General features: G+C 33.9%; 1 protein-coding gene across 1 annotated transcript in view; it reads right to left on the reverse strand.

The window, feature by feature from the left end:
- Nucleotides 1-16,389, reverse strand: part of LRBA (LPS responsive beige-like anchor protein) — an 854,371-nt gene that overhangs the window by 678,253 nt on the left and 159,729 nt on the right. The window contains exons 3-9 of the mRNA XM_056803808.1: nt 10,500-10,731; nt 10,203-10,303; nt 7,320-7,415; nt 4,243-4,364; nt 4,028-4,154; nt 2,874-2,993; nt 453-599 (exon numbers count right to left, since the gene is read on the reverse strand). Coding sequence (XP_056659786.1) covers nt 453-599; nt 2,874-2,993; nt 4,028-4,154; nt 4,243-4,364; nt 7,320-7,415; nt 10,203-10,303; nt 10,500-10,731 — 945 coding nt within the window. The remainder of the gene's footprint in view (nt 1-452; nt 600-2,873; nt 2,994-4,027; nt 4,155-4,242; nt 4,365-7,319; nt 7,416-10,202; nt 10,304-10,499; nt 10,732-16,389) is intronic.

Consider the following 16,389-nt stretch of genomic DNA (forward strand, 5'->3'; position numbering starts at 1 on the left):
CAATGACTAATATGGAAGTATATTTTGCATAATAATAAAAAAAATTTTTTTAATAAAATGTTTGTAACTCTACATATTTCACTGTACAAAGCCAAATAAAGGACCAATGATAATTGGTCCAATAGTAACTCATTATTTCCTAAGTATTTTATCATGACCTAGGTTATTCAAGACCATAACAATACTCATACCAGGCTTAGTGGACTGAGGTCCAGGCCTAGAGAGAGAGCAGGTCTTGGGTTCAAATATGGCCTCAGATACTTCCTAGCTGTGTTACCCTGGGCAAGTCACTTAACCCCCATTGCCTAACCTTTACCACTCTTCTGCCTTGGAACCACATAATTAACTTTATTAAACTATGACTATAATCAAGGTCTAAAATATTCACATTTTTAAAAGAATATTCTAATCTTCAAATACATTAGACTAGTTAATCTCAAACAGCTAAGTACCTTGTATCCCAACCCTAGTTGATAGACAGCAAAAATCTGAGCAGCATTGAGAGCTTCACTGAAAAGGTAAACAGCTGTCATTTGCCCACAAAACACTCTATTGGCATCTGCCGTTTCTGAAGATCCTAAAAAGCACTTGTCGAAAGTCTGTAAAAACAAAAAACAGGAGTTAATAGTAATGAAAGTGAAAAGTTATATTTGCTGATAAGATTAATAGAAAGCTCCTTGAAGTCAGGGACTTTTGTTTTGTTTTTGTTTTAGGGATATGAGGATATCTACAGTGCCTACCTACCACCAGGTCAGGCAGATACCAGTCACTTAAGAAATGCTAGCTTATTATTATTAGAATCTAGTTTCAAACATTAGTCCTGTTAAGTTTTCACAGAAGCAGATGCAATACCTGTGCTTCATCTTTTTCTCTTATTACTACAGATTCTTATCTTTTTAATAAATCATAAAACCTTAGTCCAATGTGTCCCTAAAAGAGTAACCTTTCTAAAGCATCTCTAGCTTCTGTCCTTTGCATGCATGCCTTTCCAATATCCCTCTTCCACAATAGCTCATATGTGATTATTCATATTCTGCCTGAGGTCTTGAGAGAGATCCCATGACTGTCTTAAGGGAGGTGATCCCACATTTGAGGGGATCTAATTCTGAGAATGTTATTTTCCAAACATTGAGCTTACATAACTTTCTTTATAATTTCCACCTAATGCTCCTACTCCTACACTCTGGGGTCAAATCCCCATTCTGTGTAGAAATCCTTAAATGACTGAAAATATCTATTATAATTCCGTTAGTCTTGTCTTTTCCAGAATGAATATACCAAGTTCCTTCAACTGAGTCAGGAATACATAGCATGATCCCTTTGCCAAGGTGGTCATACTATCTTGGACACTATGAAATTTATAACTGTCCTTCCTAAGTAATGATACCTAGAAGAAAAAAACATATAGCACAAAGGGGTGATATGGTGCAGTGTAAAGAGCACAGACATTGAATTCAAATCCTTACTCTAAAAAGGATGTGCCCCCAAGTCACCTTGGGTATGTCATGTAATCTCTCCAGGCAACAGTTCCATCATCTGTAAAATGGGAATTATGGAGCAGTGGGCCTCTAAGGTTCCTTCTAACTCTCTACCTGTAATCTATTCAGGTTCCTATGTTCACCTGCTACTGATAGACATTATGCCTCTCATAAATAAGTTTCTGTGAATAACAGTCAGATGACTGCTGACCTGTAACATCAAAAGGAAGCTAAACACAATGGATAACCCAACAGTAAGTTGCTATTATAAACAAAAAAAAGCAAATGTATTCGGATAAAAAAATCTCCCATAAAATATATAAATATGCCTTTATAAATTGCCAATAATTTGTTCTCTCACTTTTAAGACAGCAGACACTGTCTTTCCTTGATAACCATAAAATGAACTTGCATTCCAATTAATTCCATGAAGCCAAGAGGCACTCTCAAACTAGATTCCAAATTAGAAAACACAAAAAGGTGGGGGCAGCTGGGTAGCTCAGTGGATTGAGAGCCAGGCCTAGAGACAGGAGGTCCTGGGTTCAAATAGGGCCTCAGACACTTCCCAGCTGTGTGACCCTGGGCAAGTCACTTGACCCCCATTGCCTAGCCCTTACCACTCTTCTGCCTTGGAGCCAATACACAGTATTGATTCCAAGACAGAAGGTAAGGGTTTAAAAAAGGTAAAAAAAAAAAACACAAATAGGATCTAAAAGCATATATAATATAATTAGCTTCCAACTGCAAATTACTGATGCTATATCTTTTTGTTGTCTTTCATCCAGGAATGATGAAATAGGAATGAAAGTAGGAATTCTTAAATAGAGAGCATGTATAGTGTTCGGGGGAGGGGAGAGCCATAAATTTGGATGGAAAAAAATTACATCTTTATTTCAATAGAACTGGTTTCCTTTGTTAACCTATGAGTTGTATTTTATGCATTTAAATACATTATTCTAAGAAAGGATCCATAGGCTTTGCAGACTGCCCACAGGAAACTAGGATGCAAAAAAAAGAATAAAAATCACTGATTTAATCTGAAATTAAACTAATAACTAGGTCTAGGTATAGAAATACTAAAGTTTTATAATTCTAGGAACTGTTATCAGTTGGTTAGTTGATAAAGTATTAGAATCACTAAAAGTACATGCTAACCACAAATGAAGATTATCACATTAACAGTTAACTTTCAGGCAAATCCTCTACCCACTGACACACTTCTCTCTATTAATTAAAAGAAATAATATTAACTAGGCAATGATAAAATTTTTAAATCACCCTAAAAAAAGAAAATTCAAGACTTAAAATTGCACCTACCAGATGAATGAGTTTTAACAGGTTCATATTTCTACTTTTAACTTTTCTATTTTCATTTAAATTTTGTAAACTACTCACATCGCTAGTATTGACGAACCATGTTATCTCTCCATATGAAGCCAGTTCTCCATTTACATAACATCGAAGTTCACTGTTCTTCCATCGATTATAAATGTGCACTATTGTTACCATGTACCACTAAACAAACAAAATAGAAATCACTAAAAATTCATCTCATTTAAAATTGTTGTCCTGAAACCAACTGGTAACTAGTAAGTGGAAGTAGATGGTGATAGTAAAAAATATATTTGCTGAAAAGCAACACTGTGTAGTAGAATAAGTCCTAAATTAGAAATCATAAGAATCAGGTTCAAATCATAGGTATGTAACTTTACTCAATGCTTGCAAACTGAAATGAGTACTTTGGAAAAACTAATCTCCAAATTTCCTTCAAGCTCTAAATCCTATGACACACAGCAGACATGTACAAACATTTCTCTGACATAGCTGTATCCTCATCTAAAATTATGCAAGATCCAAGAGGCATTCAAGTTTAAAAGTTTCATATGAAAAGGTTTAGAAAAGCAATTTCATTTATAGAAAGGTAACACAAAGCCTTGAACAAAATGCTATGGTGACACTGCTAGCTTTAATAAAAATGCTATTTTCTGATACTGGGCAAATACTGAAGTACTATTACAAATCAGGAAAACAGGTTGTATTAAGACAGTGTCTCAATGTCTCAAATGAAAATACATGCTGAAAAAAGGTATTATAGAAACATCATATTAGCTTGATGCCTCGAAGGCTATTTTTTTAACTGATAGCAGCAAAAAGTTTCCACTTTTGACAGAAGGTAAATGTCCTAAATGTTCTATGAAGCTTGAAATGTGTTTTTAAACTTTAAACAAATGAACCAAAACTGCCACATGAGGTAGTTTTAAAAGTTCAAGTCTATACTGATAAGCATACCTTCATAATTCCATTATTAAAGTATTTTCCATGAGTATTTTTTTCTGGACATTGGAAAAAAGTTTTTTCATCAGTGTAAATTGTCATTTTTATAGTTTTCTTAAAAGAAAAAGTTTAGTGGTTAATCATTGCACTTCAATTTAGTTTTCTCTCAGCAAAAACATTGAAATATGGATACAACTTTTTGCATCTTATAAATCTAAAACCATTATTTGTGCTAATAATATAATTACAAAACACTAAAATAATGTACTGGATACCTTTTGTGGCTTGAAATCAAACTTCACACAGTGCTGGAACCCTTTTCCTTTGGATTTTATTGCAGTTATAATCAAACAACCTCCAACAAAGTGAGCAGAATAGCCAAGTCCTTTGTTTGTTCTGAAACTACAGGGAAAAAAATTTTTTTTTCCTTTCAGATTTTTATAAACTTCCAAAACAAATGAACAATCCTGGCCAAATGAAAAATACATACCAATATAAATAAGGTTTATCCTTATCCACATTGATGTTGTTTACAGGATCCATTCTTAGCCAAGTATGAAAGGTAAATCCATTCTGGTATGGCCATTTGGCTATAGGAGGTAACGCAATAGCCTAGAGAAGATGTGAATCACTAAATAAGCAATTGCTTAGTGTTCAAAGTATTTCAATATTTAAGTACTTTTGTATAAGATACTACATTTAAACATATCTAAAGCTAGCCAAGTTTGTCAGATGTTGATTTTGACAACTCTGGGCTAGAGTATTGCACATTTACATGACTTACCCAGCATTACACAATCAGGATTCATCCTAAGTGGGGCCTAAACTCAATTGCTCACACCAAGGCAAGCTCTGTATTCACTATGAAATACTACCTTGTTTCCTCATCCTAAAACAAATGCCCTACTCATGTTAGCCTCAAGAAATTCATGGGTTTGGGGACAATGAGGTGGCTCAGAAGATAAAAGTGGGGCTTGGAGAGAGGAGGGCCCAGGTTCAAATCTGGCCTAAGAAAACTTCCTTGATGTGCAATCCTGGGCAAGTCATTTAACTCCCTCACGGGGCCCTCATCACTCTTTTGCCTTAAAAGTAAAATAACACAGTATGAATACTAAGACAGAAGATAAGGGCTTTAAAAAAAAAAAGCAAAATCCTTGGATTCCTTCAACAATCAGCTCCTGTCACCTCTTATGAGAGGAATCTTTCTTGATCCTCTTAAGTTTTTAATCCATACTACTTCCTAAAATTATTTTTTATTTGTTTTACATTCTATATGTCTCAAAAGACTATAAGGTCCTGTGACACAGAGGTGGTTTTTTATATTCATTGCAAGTACTAGGACCATGCCTTGCCTATAGTGGGTACTTGTTTCTTGAACTTGTGGAATTAGATTTAAATACTTAATTTATCATTTATCACAACAATAAAATTTTATTTCGATGGAAGTTGCAGATGTTAAGGGAGTATTGGCTCAGATCTATGATTTCACAGGTATAGGAAACTAGTGGGAAGGTAACCCTCTAGGGTCTGATAGATTAGCCAATGTGCAGAACAGTAGTGTAAGACAGTGACAGAGAACCCATGGTGCATGTGCCAAAAAGGGCATACAGAACCCTCTCTGTGGGCATGCCTGACATTACCCACCAGAGTTCCTTAATAGTTCCTTACCAAAGGGCCTCAGGGAAGGGATGTTCCCCTCCCCCTCTCCATTTGCCTGAGGACATTCCTCACTTCACCCACCCCTCTAGCCAGCAGCCCGGTAGGAGCACTCCCTCCCCTCCCCTGACTAAGGGGTAAGGTGCTCGGGGGAGGGGAGAGGCAGGTCCAGCACTCCATCTCTAAAAGGTTTGCCATCACTGGGCTAAGAGATATTAAGGGCACTTGGACATCTTGAGGGCAGTGAAGTGGCTCAGTGGATTGAAAAAAACTCTGTGAGTTGAGAAGTCCTAGGTTCAAATCTGATCTCAGATACTTCCTAGCTGGGCAAGTCACTTAACCTCCATTGCCTAGCCCTTACCACTCTTCTGCCTTGGAATCAATATACAGTACTGCTTTTAAGGGAGAAAGTAAGGGAGGAATGAAGTAGGAGAAGGAGAAGTTGTTGAAGAATTTGAAGTTGTTAAATGACAACTCAGGATCCTGAAGGTAAGGTTTTCTACCCATTCACATATGCCTCTACAATGAGAGGCATATAAAATAATGGGTTACTAAAGATCATCAATCAACTAATTTTTATAACACCTACTACTCAAAATTTTCAGAAAAGATTTGGAAGATCAAAATATCAATCAGTATAGTTAATGATGTTAAAATTACTAAGAATTATTTATACAATCAACACTGTCTACAAATGAAAGATTCTGGAAAACAAAAAGGGTCCTATGACATTTAATAATTCACATATCAATGTTTTAACTATTCTTATTTTTTTGGAAAATATCATTTAGCTATAGACATGTAGGAATCAAAGATTATGCTCAGAAATAAAAGAGAATGAAAAATCCAGGAAAAATATGTAAAAAAAATATAAGAAGGCAAATGTACTGGAGCAAGCTTGAAAGGATAGTCTAGAATTGTAAACAACAACAAACAATTCCTAGTTATTGTAGGCCATCAACCTAGTGGAACTAGGTATGACAAGTCAAGCCCCCACACTACAACAACAATATGAGCTATTGTGAGGCAAAAAACAAAGCAACAAGTTTGGGGTAAAGAATTAATTTTGTCCCTTGAATTTTGGGGGGTTGGTAGAAAATAGAGGAGGAGAGGAAAAGAGTTCCTGAGACCCCAGGGAATTTCTTTGTTAACTGTTTTTAATCTCTATACCTGAATCTTTTGCCTTCTTTTACTTACCTGTCACTCTCACCTACAGGTTTGTTTTTATTATGTTTTTATTAAAGAAATTGATACCCTGAATCTTAGGGCTCTAAGAGATCTATTGCATTATCATACTACTGTGACCTTATGATCAATGGTGCTGCTATTACAATTTATTTTTTAATAAACCTTACCTTCTGTCTTTGGATCAGTTCTAAAACAGAAGAGTAACAAGGATGAGGTAATCAGGGTTAAGTGACTTGCCCATAGTCACACAGCTAGAAAATTTCTGATGCCGCCCAGGTCTTTCCTACTCTGGGCCTGGAGCTCTATCCACTGTGCAACCTTGCGGCCCCAACTATTACAATTTTTAAAACATCTTTTTCATTCTCTTCTAACACTTTGTGAAAATATTAACTAAGCAAAAAAGACAGTCCTTTTTTAGTATTAAAATACCAGACTACTTGTGTTATATTCCTTTGGAGCACATAGTAAACTAGTACCAAGAAAATTAGTCCAGTGTGCTCCAAATACTTAGCCTAATCTTCATGAGAAATTAAAACAATACTGGTAATATCTGAGATAAAATGGTAAACATAGATTAAAGGGTCTGAAGCTGAAAAAGTTGAGATGTGTAAATAAGGCCAAAGGGGAAAGGAAAAAGTAAAATAATGGGAATTCTTTTAAAAAAACTTAAAAGTGTTAACAGAAATGGGTTACAAATCAGTGTCATAATTAAGAGTAAATTACCGCAGCACTTTTCCCTGGAAAGTTGAAAAAGGCATCAGGACCATATTTCTGAGGAATGTGTTTTAACACAGACAGCAACTTCCCAGCATGAGGAGGCTATTAAAATAATCAAAATTTCATTCAACATAAAATAAACATTTAATATATATCTTTTTAAGTATACATGAGGACAACAATGTTGTAATTGAAATCAGCTAAAATATGGGCACTTTTTTCCAATGCTTTCAAAAGCAATATATTATCTGACCAATTCATCAAAATAGAGATATCTCAAATGATGAAAGTAAAATTGCTTTTTGTTTTGTTTTTTTTTTTATAAACCCATACCTTTCCCCTTAGAATCAATACTATGTATTGGTTCCAAGTAAGAAGAGTGGTAAGGGCTAAGCAATAGGGGTCAAGTGACTTGCCCAGAGTCACACAGCTAGGAAGTATCTGAGGCCAGATTTGAACCTAGGACTTCCTGTCTCTAGGCCTGGCTTTCAATACCCAGCTGCCCCCAAAACTGAAATATTTTTTTTAATTTAATAATTAATTTAGAATATTTTTCCATGGTTATATGATTCATATTCTTTCCCTCCCCTCCTCTCTACCCTATCCCAGAGCCAATAAGCAATTCCACTGTGTTAAAAGTGAAATAGTTTTTAGCATCAACATTCTGTGTAAAATTTTCTTTGCCCCCATCTATGTTAGACTGTCATTTTTTGAGTCATGAAAATAAAATTTAAAATAATTTTTATGTAAATCACTAGTTTTCCCTTAAAAGTTTTATATTTAGTCCAAACAACAAGTAGTCTGTTGGTCAGAAATTGAATGAACAAATTAATAAGACTTTTAGTGTTTACTACATACAAAGTGATGCAGATAAAAATAATAAAAATCACTAATATTATATAACACACTAAAATTTAGCAAAGTACTTTGCATATAATATCTCATTTTAAATAGCTGAGCAAAATAATCTGATCCTCAAGCAAAATAAAAGAATAAATATCAATCTATATACCCAAATGATTATAATTTTAAAAAATCTTACTTTCCAGTCAAGATGCTAAAAAGGATAATGACCTATAGGTGATACAAGAGGAAAGAGGTCTCAATTTTAAATCACAGGACTTGGGTTAGAATCACAGCTTTGTCACTTAAAACTTCTCAAGGGATCAGTTCTTCTTCTGAAAAAGGGTATATCTAGGACTGCATGGCCTCAAAGGTTCCCTGCACCCAAACCTCTAGATATGATCCCATCATGTAATGAAATGTGCTCAATCTTTCCTTCAAAGTACAAACTAACAAGATCAATGTTTTTCATGGGAACTTTCCTTTTGAAAAGTTAAAACGTCTGATTTAATTGGATCAAATTACAAAAAAAAATCACAGATAAGAATTTTTTTATAAGTAATCAAGTGACTTTTATAATATTAGAATCAGTTCAATACCCCTTTAGGTAAAAAGACAAAGAAAGTGTAAATCTGAGTGAAGAGTATATTCTTAAGTATTAGGAAGACACCTTTTACACCTCACTTCCTCATTAAATATTTGCAATTACCAATACTTCATTTCATTTAAGGCATTGCATTTTTTATGGCAGTATCAAATTCAAAGGATTATGCAGATAAGGAGAAGAGCAGAGTGTAATATTTAAAATGTTTCTTTTACAACTTCTTTCTTTAAAGAAGTAATCAGTAACTTTTAACAATTACTCATTCATAACATATAGAGAGTCTCTTATGGAACTAGCTAAAGTGACTTTCAAAAAACCTTATGAAATGATAAGCATTTCCCAGTAAAAGAATTTTAAGAAGATACCTTCTTTCACACAAAATATGTCAACAAACATTTATTAAGCACTTACCATGTACGTTAATACAGTGTGTGCCAGACACTGTGCTAAATACTGGGGATGAAAGGAAAGAAAAAATATGGTCCTTGCCCTCAAGGAACCATTATTCCAACAGGAGAGAGAACATATAAATAAGTGTGTACATACAAGAAACATATAGTCCAAATGGAATGCAATTTCAAAGAGAAACACTAAAACATTTAGTTTCTTATTGCAATCAAAGGAAAACAGTTGTATCCCTGCCTAACCTTACTAATTTGTCCATTTCAGGTAAGATTATGACCCTTCAGATCATCATCTAAGAAAAGTTTTTCAAGGAGCAATGTTCCCAGTCTTGAGTCTGGAAAGTAAGACTCCTGGGGAACTATATACTTTCTTGTAAATCATCCACCTCAACTATCCAACAAGGCACCAAAAAAAATATAGGGAAAATACATACACAATCATTCAATCAATATTTGGATAGTCAATGGTGCTTGATAATAATAGAATGAAAAAGAAATGGGTTTGTCTCCAGTCTTGCTTGACCTTAAATTCAACTGCTCTCTTCTGAGAAAGGCATTTATTGCATGAATTACTTCCATACATTCTTTGATTAATTTTTTCTTTCAATCTGGAGAATGGGAGTAGAGACAGGGAAAAGGGTTGTACTACTAAGTAAGCATGAGGAATGTCAATGAAAAGAAAGACCATTTTGAATCTATCTTCTGTCCATAATTCTAGCAATAGGCTTAACTGTGAAATTTTTTCCAACTCCTGGTTTCACTTCCTAGTAGGGGGTTGAAGAAATTCAGATGGTGGCAAGAGTCTTTATTCCAATGTCACCTGTTACTTTGCTGAATCAGTTAATATTGGAGGTACAAAGGAGATAAAAGGAACAGAAAGCAGAGAACAAACGTAAATCCAAATAAAGGAAAAATATCTAAGGACATTTGCTTGAGGTGTTTGTTTCCATTATTTTCAAAATTAACATTTGAAGGAAAATATGCTACTTTGAAAAATTATCAAGTAACAATTTAAGAAGTGAAAACCAAATATTTTACCCATTGGCCTTTTTCTCCTTGAAGTTTACTGAAGAAGAGCTTCAGCTCCCGTACAGTCAAATTATAGGTAGCCAGAACTCCCAACATATCAACTAAAAGATCTGAGGACAGAAGAAAAGAATAATTTTTACATCATCATATATTTATGATTCCAAAAAAAACAAGGGAAACTTAGCAAATGTAATGAATTTACTTATCAAGCAATTAAAACATAAAAAAGAATGGAGGGGACCATCATTTCAAATATCTACTTTAATTCATTTCTGAAAAATATTCTGCTGGCAAAGGAAGTCATACCTGCAATCATGTTGTCAACTTTGTCGATTCTTCTGAGTACTTGTTCAACAAGACCTACTTCAGTACATGCCTGAAGATTTCTTATGCTCTTTTTCAGAATGGCAGTAAACATGCTCCACACTTCTGCTTGGCAAGTGATGTCACATTTATCCAAAAGATCCACCATGCAGATAATACTTTCACCTTCCTGGATGATAAAGTTCATTTCCAAATCAAACTGTCCACCAACCAGCTTCCAAAATGGAGAGAAAGGAAAGTTACTTAACTGTCTACACACACACACACACACACACACACAAAATCTCTCTTTGTATTGTCTCTTTCTCAAATGGCTTTTAAAAACACAAATCCCCCCAATCCATTAAAAAAAAAGAAATATTTTTACCAGACTCTTCTAAACTGTTATATTATAAAGTGTTTAATATCTAGCATGGCCTCTATTTGTAATAACCATTTAAAAAGTAGAGCTAAAATGGTCTGAGACACAACTATTTTTTAAAATGATGGATTTGATAACTATTTTTATTCAAATATACAAGGAACATTTTTAAATGCTTACTAAGGGAAAAGCAACTTACCTGGGGCTGAGAAAAATAAAAAATATAGGTAAAAACTCCTAGGACCCTTGCGTGGCATAAAATATATTACTATATCTTTAAAATATTATGTACTTTGCACTCAAACTTCTTTGTTTTGATCATTATAATTAAATATCACTTTCTATCATCAAAAGCAGAGTAATAAAATGTAAGACATGATGAAGATCTGTGCTCATATCCAACCTATGACACTGCATAACCCTAAACAAGATACAGACATACAAGATACGTATGTGCCTCGGTTTCCTCATCTTTAAATATGAATAATATCATCCTTAGTACCTATACCTGGTTGCTAAGTGGTACCGTACGTAGATAGAGTGCCAGACCTGAAGTCAGGAAGACTCATCTCCAGGACATCAAATCTGGCCTCAATCACTTACTAGAGTGACCCTAAGCAACTTATTTAACTGTCTGTCTCACTTTCATCATCTGTAAAATGAGCTGGAGAAGGAAATAGCAAACTGTTTCAGTATCTTTCCCAAGAAACCCCCAAATGAAAGTCACAAAGAGTCAGGCATAATTGAAAAACAACTGAAAAAACTATACCTACATCATTGGGCTATTATGAGGATCAAATGAGAAACTGATTATGAAGAGCTTTGCAAACCTTAAAGGGTATATAAACATCAGCTTAATTGTTATAAATTGGCTTTATAAATTTTTATAACAGCCTATAGCCAAAAAAAAAATGTTGGTATGAGCTGAATTGAAAATGATCATGAAATTATCATTTTAAAACTAACCTGTGGGAGCAAACGAGCCAGGCCTAGGGACAGGTGGTCCTGAGTTCAATTTAGCCTAAGCAACTTCCTAGCTGTATGATCTAGGCAAGTCACAACCCCAAATGCCTAAGCCCGTACCACTCTCCTACCTTAGAACTGATACTTAGCATTGATTCTAAGACAGAATTCTGGCAAGATTTTTTAATTTAAAAAAACTAACTTGTGATTCCATCAATATCCCCCTTATGTCTTTAGTAAATTCTGAAAATGTTTTATTATGAAAATTAGCCACATACCACACCAAAATACAGTCATGAACTGTATAATGTAAAATATAGATAAAAATATGCTTTTTTCCCCTTTCTTTGTTATTCTTAAGAGTTTTTGTTATGTATTTTCTTTTGCAATATGGCTAAAATGGAAATGGCTTACATGACTACACATATAATCTACATCAAAATTTTTAAAGTAACCATTAAAAAACTTTGTTTATATATTTGTTTATATATTCCTGAGGCAAAAATAATTTTAAAAAGACAAAACACAAAGTTTAAATCACTTTAAAGTTATTCATATCAAATTTCAAATGAAAAAGGTTAAGAAAATTTAGTCTATGATGTTTAAAGTTATGTTAAACACTGATCTCTTCCAATCATACAAAAAAGAAAAAGTTTAAATCAGTTATTAAATTGCTATATTTTGTTACATTCCTATTAATATTAATATATGGACAGTTTTTTCTAAAAAAATACTAAGCATCTAAAACCTTTTATTAGTTCTTATTGGAAGTGATCTTTGTTTTAATTATAGCATTTAAAAAGTAAGGCACTATTTTATTTTAATAGGACCTAAACCTCTAATTTAAAACTAGAATAAGGAATGAAGCAAAAAAAAGAGAATACAGCAAGTTGAAACTTCAGGAAAGCAAAAGTATTCCCAAACAGAATTTACTGAGGTCTATCGGTAGAAGTATTGTAAAGAGATTGAGAAAAAAAGTTAACAATTAAAGAGAAAATTATATATTATTGTCCTATAAAATTGGGAGGGGGGTGAAATAGAGTTAAATTGGGAGGGGTAGAAATAGAGTTAAAAGGAATAAAAAAGTCTGAAAGTCATTAGATAGAAAAGATCAAGAGAAATTTATCATTGACATTTCTTCAAAAAGACAGATAATAAATAATCTCCACGTTGATGCCTAATTAACTGATTCCATTCTGAAACTTATCCAAGACAATAGTTTTCAATTAGATAGGTCACTCAACAAATCTAAATTTAAAGGCAACTACTAGCATTATTGGCAACAGCAAAATCTAGAGGTGATTCTAACAATTTCTAAAAATTGTGCTCAAAATACATAATAAATCCATCACATAAAACTTCTCTAGTTGCAACTAAGTTAAAGAGACCTTACCTTCACCTTAACATTACCAACACTAATATTTCATTTAGAACTCTATGTACTTTCATCAGTAATCACCCAAAAAGCAACAGAATTAATTTTCCAAACTAATTTACTATATTTGTTTGTGTACATGTGTGTATTTCACCAGCTTTCAAATTAAGTTTAAATTCCTAAAGCAGTGTCATGGCAAATATTTTAAATATTTCTCCATTGCTTAAAGTATTTTAAAATGTGCCTTTCAGGAAGAAAATTGATGGAGGATATTGACACACACAAATGTATGGTATATTTGATATACTATATGTATGCATACTTATTATATATAAAAGCATACACAGAGTCTACAGTATGTCATGTTAACCCTTTCTAATAGTTATTTGAGACTGATCAACCTTCAAAACAAAATTTGTTCCCAATGACAGGGATCATAATCCAGCTTCAAGCATTGGCTAGTTATTATCTGAGCTGTAGTAATGGCTGTGCACTACAAAATGTAATCTTCCCAAATGTCACAGTAAGTTATGAATATCTGAGCAGTCTAATGCACCTTACTAGCCATGAAATGTGAAAATGTAATCTTATTACCTTTTTTATGGTTGTATTTTTTTGAATAATGTAGCCTGGAAACTGATGTATAGTCTTTCTCTGCACTTTACCATGATTTGGTCTCCTTTGCTGTATGATACATTTTTCAAAAGCATCCAATTCAGCGTATTTTAGATCTAAGCCTAAACTTCATAAACAATCTTTATAGCAACCTACAGAGTGGCTTACCATTATCCTTCTACAAGTTATAGTTTAATATTCAAGACTACAGAAATTTTTTAAGAGCTTATTCAAAGAATTCAAATACATAATCACAAATTTTACATTAGAAACTTAAAATGGGAAATATTTTTTCTTTTCAAAGTAATATTCACAAAAATAATTTCAGCCAAGACATTCATTAAAGATGTTCTGTTTTTTTATTTCATAAGCATCTTCAGACTGACACCTCAAACTGACATCCAACAACTAAAAATTAAATCATATTCTGCCACTCAAAATATTTTTCTTTGGTCTCTTGACTACATGCTTCCTAGATTTTCCCTAACTTGAAGAAAAGAATGTTAGAGAATAGGAGGTATACTATAATTAATTTAGTGGACTTAAATATTAGTTCTGGCTTTGCAGATAATTAGGTTTGAGAACTTGTGCAAAAAAGCTCAATCTCTATACAACTTACCATCCTTTAAAATGAGGATACTGGGCTATATTATCACTATATATAAGGTCCTTTCCAAAACTGATTCTCTTTACAATTTTTATAAATATATCTATTTTCAAGAAGGCCTATCTATACTGTAAGTCCATTTTCAACTTTTTAAAGATACTTAAATCTATTTGTAATCTTATCAATATGGAAACTCCTACCAATGACACAAATTGCAACTCTTCTGTTTTTCTGTGTAACTTTTGTCCATATCCTCCCATAATTTTTCCATAGGGCACAATCCTTCCAAATATTAGCCATATGCTAGTTTTCTTGATATTTACCAAATACAAATGAATATTCTCTCTCTCTCTCTCTCTCTCTCTCTCTCTCTCTCTCTCTCTCTCTCTCTCTCTCTCTCTCTCTCTCTCTCTCTCTCTCTCTCTCTCTCTCTCTCTCCCTCCCTCCCTCCCTCCCTCTGTCTCTGTCTCTCTCAGGAGTCCTTTTTATTATGGCTAGTGAAATCCTTTACACTGTTCATCTTGTACAATTCCTTATTTCCTCATTCATAATGTGTTAAAGCCTACATTTCCATCAAGTAACTTTCCATTGCCCTTTAGGTGCCCTTTAAGACCACCTTCAACTTTAATATTTCTTCAAGAATTGGTATATTGTACAACATATCCATATAGTAGAACCATAAATATATTGCTGTTAAAAATAGAAATAGGGGACAGCTGGGTAGCTCAGTGGACTGAGAGCAAGGCCTAGAGATGGGAGGTCCTAGGTTCAAATCTGACCTCAGACACTTCCCAGACTTGCCCAGTGTGACCCTGGGCAAGTCACTTGACCCCCATTGACTAGCCCTTACCACTCTTCTGCCTTGGAGCCAATATACAGTATTGACTCCAAGATGGAAGGTAAGGGTTTAAAAAAAATAGAAATAAATAAAAGCAGGCCTTTGCTTGAGGGAGAATCAATATGTCCTTACTAGCCCACACTTCTTTTCACCCCTGGGACCATTTCATTGCATATTTGGAGCTTCTATATTAGGTATGTGTACTGACACAGAACCCAACTACCAGAATCAGCTTCCTTAGCTAAATGGCTCAATAGATAGAAAGCCAGGCCTTTGGATGGGAAGGTCCAGGGTTCAAATCTGACATCAGATACTTCATAGTTGTATGACTCTGGGCAAGTCACCTAACCCTCAATTCCTAGCCCTTACTTCTTCTGACTTAAAACCAATACTTAGTATAAATTCTAAGACAAAAGGTAAGGGTTGTTTATTTTTAAATCAGTTTCCTTCAACCACTTGGCATTTCCTACATGCTTGGTAGGAATGACCTCTTTAAATGACGATATATCTTGTTTAAGAAATTCTGCAACATTCTGGCTTTATGCCATTAGAAAATAGGAACAATGGATCACTCCATAAGCATTTATGAAATATAATAAATAATAATAAGCATAATAGTATGTGCCAGGCACTGTGCTAAGCAATGGGGATACTTGGAAAGGCAAAAAGACAACCCCTATTGTCATAGAGCTCACAGTCTAATGGAGGTGACAACAAACAAACAAGTATGTACAGATAAGCTACATATAGAATAAATAGGAAATCATTGGAAGGGAAAGCAATAGAATTAAGGGGTTGGGGAAGAATTCCCACAGAGGGTGAGATTTTAATTGGCATATGAAAGAAACCAGGAAAACCCTGTGAAGTCATACTTAAATTTAACTGAAACTTTTTTTAGTCATCCTGTTCCATTTGGTTCCTCTAGAAGAGTATACAATTGCTGACCATGTTGGGGACCAGAATGTCAAATTTATATCAACAGCAGTTAAGTTAATGTTAATAGGCTGACTCAAAATGATGTGCAACTCTCTGCTCCCCTTTTCTAACCTCTCTGTCACCATCACTGAGTAAGAGGTAGGGAGTGTAAAAATTGAAATTTGAACCCCAGACTTC

Source organism: Monodelphis domestica, chromosome 6 (assembly GCF_027887165.1).
Source record: "Monodelphis domestica isolate mMonDom1 chromosome 6, mMonDom1.pri, whole genome shotgun sequence".
Taxonomy (NCBI): domain Eukaryota; kingdom Metazoa; phylum Chordata; class Mammalia; order Didelphimorphia; family Didelphidae; genus Monodelphis; species Monodelphis domestica.